This window comes from Phaethon lepturus, unplaced genomic scaffold (assembly GCF_000687285.1).
Source record: "Phaethon lepturus isolate BGI_N335 unplaced genomic scaffold, ASM68728v1 scaffold19153, whole genome shotgun sequence".
NCBI classification, from domain to species: Eukaryota; Metazoa; Chordata; class Aves; order Phaethontiformes; family Phaethontidae; genus Phaethon; species Phaethon lepturus.
This window is the reverse complement of record NW_010527252.1, coordinates 656-7,109: the sequence shown is the minus strand read 5'-3', so window position 1 is coordinate 7,109 and position 6,454 is coordinate 656. Positions and strand designations below refer to the sequence as shown.

General features: G+C 36.6%; 1 protein-coding gene across 1 annotated transcript in view; it reads right to left on the bottom strand.

Moving 5' to 3' along the window:
• LOC104617895 (adenylate kinase 9-like) overlaps positions 1 to 5,825 on the bottom strand; it is a gene marked incomplete at its 3' end in the record, with an annotated part of 55,823 nt that extends 49,998 nt beyond the window's left edge. The window contains exons 1-2 of the mRNA XM_010283332.1: positions 5,709 to 5,825; positions 3,141 to 3,204 (exon numbers count right to left, since the gene is read on the bottom strand). Coding sequence (XP_010281634.1) covers positions 3,141 to 3,204; positions 5,709 to 5,825 — 181 coding nt within the window. The remainder of the gene's footprint in view (positions 1 to 3,140; positions 3,205 to 5,708) is intronic.
• Positions 5,826 to 6,454: the final 629 nt, after the last annotated feature.

Here is a 6,454-nt window from a genome sequence, read left to right as displayed (position 1 = left end):
CCCTACAGTTTAGCCCTATAGATACTACAGACAAATGCACAACAGCAGCCTTGCAAGATTATTTTAACTACTGATTTATATTAAATTAGTATTACTGGTATGTAATCCAGAGATGAGTATCTGAGCTCAAACACTTCCCAAATTTTAAAAGCAAGTTTTAGAAAAAGAACTGTTTAGACACACAAAACCAGTTGTGTGTCTAAAGGGCTTTTAAAAAATGGCTTTAAGGGCTTTTAAAAAAGCTGCTTTAAAAACCTGCTCCTTACATTGTCTAATTATCTAAAATTAAATAAATACTAAATTTGACACCCATCAAATTCAAAGGCCTGCGCGCTGTCTCTGTGAACAGGCACATCATAGCAGAATGATCCTGGAAGTCTTTCACACTTCTAATACCATTGAAATAAGCAGACACTCACAAAAATTTTAAAGAATGACCCTTCAGGCCACATCTATATTATTAATAAACCAAGCCAGGTTTGGTGCTGGCCAGGTGGTTCATACCTATGTAGCTAAAATCTTTCTCCCCAGAACACAGATTCTGATGTTTTCAAATTGATCCTACTAGTCATGATGACCATCATGCATACTATCCTTCATACTATGAATAGGTGTGTTTGGGAGAGCACTATTTGCCATGGGCCCAAACTGAGACAGGGAATGTATTAACAAACAACACAGACAACTGAAAATCAGCACTGTACATGTACCTTGGCCCTGTTTTATTTATGAGTATTGACCTATTCATTGGATAAATGGATAGAAAGTATTTTGTCAAATTACCAAGATTGTAAACACCTTTCCTATTTAATAATTCTCTAACTTCGATTATTTTTTAAATAAATAACACAGCGCAAGACGGATATTGATACACTGGAGCGAGTCCAGTGGAGAGCACCAAAATGATTGGAAGTGTTGAACGTACTAGGAGAAGCCGAAAGAGCTGGCCTTGTTCAGCCTGGAGAAAACAGGACAGCTCTTACTGCTGTCTAAAACTACTTAATGGCAAGGCACAAAGACAGAACCGCTGTCTTCACAGAAGTGCAGATAGGACAGGAAGCAAGAGACACAATAGGAACATGAGAAATTCCAATTATGAAGCAATTTTTCATCATGAAGGTGGTCAAACATTGGAAAGAGCTGCCCAGAGAGGTGGTGGAGTCTCCATCCTTGGAGATATTCCAGACTCAACTGGACACACACCTGAGCATCCTTCTCTAGTTGACCCTGCTTTGAGTGAAAGGTTGGACTCAATGACCTCTGGAGGTCCTTTCTGAGCTATATTATGCATGTTTCTGTATGTTGAATTCTTTGTTTCCCATTCTTTGTTTCCTTCTTTTTTGATGTGGAAAATGAAAAAAAAAAGTATTAGGAAAAGTTGAAGGAACGTGTGTGTACACATGTGTGGGTACACTAGACAAAAGAAGATTAGAAGAAATATCATGAGCAAAAGAAGAAAAGAATAATGCTTTTAATCTACATAGAAATGCAATAAGAGAGATTTACATCAGTCATTAAGAAAAACTTTCTAATGGCAAAGACTGTGGTCTGCCTAGAAATTTTTAAAAACAGATTTGATAGACATTTGTTATAATGGTTTAAAAACTTTCAAACAGTGTGGACTGGCTTAAGTACATTCCTAAGGCTCCTTCCAATTTTGGTCTGATCTATGTTTTGGACTAGGTATTAAATTTTTGTTAGACAATCCTATGAACTAAAAACTCAGTATTTCCATAAGTCAAAAAAGCATTTTATTAAAACTGAATTTTACCATATTATAATTCCAAATCTTCAAAATAAGATAGAGATACTTAATTTGAAAATAAGCCTGTGTATTCACAGGAATATGAAGTGTTACACTGTCCACTAGGGGGCTTTTATTAGAACAATAAAAAATACTAGGGGGCACATTTAAAAGAAAAAAATATAATGAAAATTGATATATAAGGAGTTACTTCATAATCAGAACAACTGTAGACATATATACCATAAAATCAGATTTATAATTTGGTGTCCCCAAAGAGGCAGTCAAGAAATTGCTTCATGGTTAAGGTTGTTATGTGCTTTCTTTTCTTCTGCTTAAAAAGATTATATTAGCCTTCAAACTGGTAGGACAAATCTGCTGGAAAAGTTCTCTTTTTTCATAAAACTTAAGGAATGAATCAAGACTTGCGAATTATAATGTCACAGATACAAAAATACTACCAGGGCTTTAAAAAAATTACAGATACTTATTTTTTTTTTTTGTTACTGGTGACAAAATTAGTACAAAAGAAAACTGCCAGAGACTTAATTATTTTTGTAGGAACTTACTTTCTTGCTGAGATGCCTTGAAATGAAAAAACACATCTAGCAATGTGTTGATAGGGAATAAGATAATGTTGCAAGCAACAGGTTTTACTCTACAGATCTTCAAAAATCTTTGATGAGAGGGACTGTCAGAAATGGAGCTGGATAGTTTAGAAAATGAAATGGTATCATGCATTCTGGGAAACAAATGGTGGTAAAAATTAACTACATCTTCTGTAATAAGCCATCGGATGTTTTTCTTTTAGAAATTTGAAAGTACCAGCTCCCATTCCATCCATTATTATACTGATACAAAATCCACGTTTCCGTTTCCTGGAGTACATCCCAGTACTTTTATTAGGCACTGCACAAACAGAAAGAAAAGATCATCCTATTTGTTCATGGTCTATTGGAAAATCTCTGTGCTCTCTGAAGTTGAATGACTTGCCTCCATGTGAACAAGAAGGGTCACATGAATCACCTTACAGGATTGGGAATAGGACTTGATTATTATGTGTTACATATATCCCTTTCTGAAAAGAGAAGAGAGAAGAGAGAAGAGAAGAGAGAGAAAAGAGGGAAGAGAGACGAGAGACGAGAGATGAGAGAAGAGAGAGAAGAGAGAAGGGAAAGGGAAAGGGGAAGGGAAGGAAATATTTTCTAAGCCTCCTGTAACTAAAAGGCCATTTTTCAGCAATTGCATTTCTGGCAAAATGGTTACTTGGTCCTTAACAGTAGTCTTTACTGCAATCAGAAACACGTCATTTTGAATTACAGGGAACAGCAAGGATACTCTAAACCAAAAGACATTATGAAGCCAAGGCAACATTTCAAATGCAGTGTATGTTTACCTTCTATGAAAATGCATTTCCGTATTTGTGCTAGTTTTCTAGCTAACGTTTTCTTTCCAGAACCCTTAAAATGAAAAATATACATTTAAAGGAAAAACAGGCAGAAGGAAAAAAAGCCCAAACATATTACACAATAAAGAATATATTTTCATATGATAAAAACAGTTAAAAGCTACCATCAGGATTAGGATCTCTGAGTTAGGCACTGGGCAAACACAAACACTCTTTTGAATACCATCCTCTATTCTATACTGTCTTGCATTGCTAATAGACTGTTACTGTCCTTTGCCGTTAATTATTTCCAGAGTAATTATATTGACTTTGTTTCTGAGTAACTCTCTCTAAAACTCAGCTATGATTTCCCTATAAATTCCTACGAGAAACCCTTTGGGACTGAAATTTATTATCTTCAGTCTCAAATTATGATGCAAACCTGTCCAGCCATTTCTTGGGAAGATACATAGGGATAGTATTCTTTAACTAAAACAATGAATATGTAAAAACTGCCCTTGTTAGTCCACAAATCTGGTTTACATACTGACAAAATGTTTATTTTATCACTTATATGAATCCTGAGGAACCAACATAAGCAAGAGTAATGAGGCCTCTAAGAGTACAGGTACCTGAATAGGATTTTGCAAAACTCCCTGCCTTCTACCCTTAGGATTATGCCCTTTTTTCAAAGGCATACAAGAAGACCTTTTTTGACAGTCTGTTTGCCCTAGATAAATTTTGTGATTAAAAAATTTAAAAAAAACACAAATAAATCACAGTCCCAGTTAACAATGTATCAGCAAACACTCCAGCCTATGAGTGTGATGAGAATATATGTATTTGGTTTTGCTTTAATGGCACTATGCTTTTAGCTTAAAAGAAGTATTTTAAATAAGACAGATGCTCTATGCATCAGTCATATAAATAAAAGATATTATCATAAAAATAGAATATTTAATTCCCTGTCTTCTTAGCTGGGCCTGTGCAATTTTAACCCTTTGTTAAAATTTGTATTAATATCAAACATCTACTGAAGGCAATGATTTCACATAAGAATATCAATTCCTTATATGTTTTTTGCACTGTCCTTCAATGTGTATCTTATGCTGGTTTGGCCTATAAAAATATAAAGTTGGAAATGTGTCATTTGTTTCAAACTAGGCAAGCCAGTCCACTGTAGTTTTCTACTGAGCTGAATACATTTTCGAGTCTCATGCTGACCATAAGGCACACTTGTTGGCTATCACCTTATACAGTCTCACTGTGATGTTTGCATCTCATCCACTTGCAGAACACCACCCTGCCTCCTTTCTCAGTTTAGTCAAATGTAAAGATTTGCAGTCAAGCATTACCCAGCAAGTGGAGCCAAGGAGTAAGAAAGCATGCAGGCTTGTGCAAACACTATGGACTGGGAGCCTTCCACCCTGCTGAAAGTCTTTGAAGAAAGGAAATGTAGCTGCATCTTAACACTATGGCCATTTCCCATGATAAAATCTGCGACTGCCATGTGACTATATGCTGATGCACCGCACCACAATGTAGGAGGGCTCTACAGTAGTACGTGGTGTGGTGCAGAGAGGGACTGGGGCTTGATTTGGTGGGTCAACTGGCTTTGAAGTTTGGGTTTATTGTCGGTTCTAGGTGCACACCATTTATCTCTCTACCTGCTAGGCAGCACAAAGCAGATTTCCATTCGGTCATTTCACGCTCTGTTGTGTTACCTAAGGGAAACACACACAAATGCAGAGGGCAAGCTGATAGAGGACCTTTTGTTCACATGGGAAGTGGGGTGCTCTGAAGGCACCTTTCATGGGTAACTGCAATGTTGTTCAAGAGGAAAGCAGCTTTCAGGGCACCGGTGGTGTGTTTTAAGTGCATACCAGATTCAGTACAGACAAAAGGCAAACTTGCACCAAAAAAGAACCCCCTTCAGAAAACTAAGGCACTAATGTAAAATCACTCGTACAGTCTCCTACATTTGGGAAGATGAAATCTGAGAAGTCTAGGATTACAAAACATCAAATTTTACACAGTAAAGAAGGCCACAAATTGTTTGAGAAAAAGAGAGACCTTGCACGACAGTTAAAATATAGTACAAATCTCCTTATCAGGACACCTTGGTGGATTTCAGTCATTCCCAAATATATGACATATAATTACATCAAACTTTTAATATTAATATCTCATTGCATGTCTGTAAGTCAGTACATTGATTTGAAGGTATTTTATGTCTATTTATGTCTTTAATATGTCAAGTTTTTTAAAATTTAGGATACTGAAATAACATTAAAACAATCCAGTTGCCAATGTGAAAAGAGGAGAAGCTTTTTGAGCAACATGTGACTTTTAAGTACAGTAATAACATTTTTAATTGTAATTGACCAGTCAGACCAAAAATTGGCCTCATTAAATGAGATCAGAATCTTTACCACAACCTGCAGGATTTGCAAAGTGGAAAAGATAAAAAAGTAGGCCTTTGACCTTTTTGCTAGTGTCACTACACTGATGTTTTGAAAGGAAAAGTAGAATTGTTAGCAGAATATCTGAAGAAACCACTTCTATCAGACATCTTACTGGCTTTCCAAGGACAACTAAGCAAGTGGGCTTGGACAACAGAAAGGATTTTTCAGCTTCATCTTCATCAAAGATGTCTGCAAAGGGCTGAGCTTGGTTTTCCTCTTGTGAAGCCATATATTATCTAAGACTGGGGGGAAAAAAAGCTTGCTATAAAATACCATAGCTTATATATGTGTAAAATGACACATACTTAGAAATGGAACTGAATAATAATGTGTTACAAGGCGAATTGCTTCTAACAAAAGCTGTTAGAAGCAGCAGCAGCATTTAGAGAACATACACAATGCACCCACTACTAAGAGAAGAGCTGCTTCTGAAATATAAGGGATTGTCAGAACCACCCTCGATCCCTAGCTGCAACTATATGGTTGTTGATAATGACTCCTTTCTGACTCTCAAACTGCCTGTTACTCTTTTTTAAACAGCATGTAGTTGTTTCATTGCCTTTTCCTTCCTGTTCCAATTAACACACAGAGAAGTTGTAACTTCTCTCTGGTCTCTGCAATGGACCATGGACCTGCTAAGACCTTCTCTTGTGAGCTTCAGACACAGAAGAGTCCTGCCATGGTTAGTGGAACTACTCGCTGTGTCCACAGCTAGGTACACGAATAAGGCTTTGCAGAATTAAATCACGCTTCATGATCTGTTCTGTAATCCTCTGATAAATCCCAGCTCTTCCAGGACTAGCAAGAGATTGCACATCCAGTGCTATGCAACGAAGTAAAACTGAAGCAAGCTTCTGA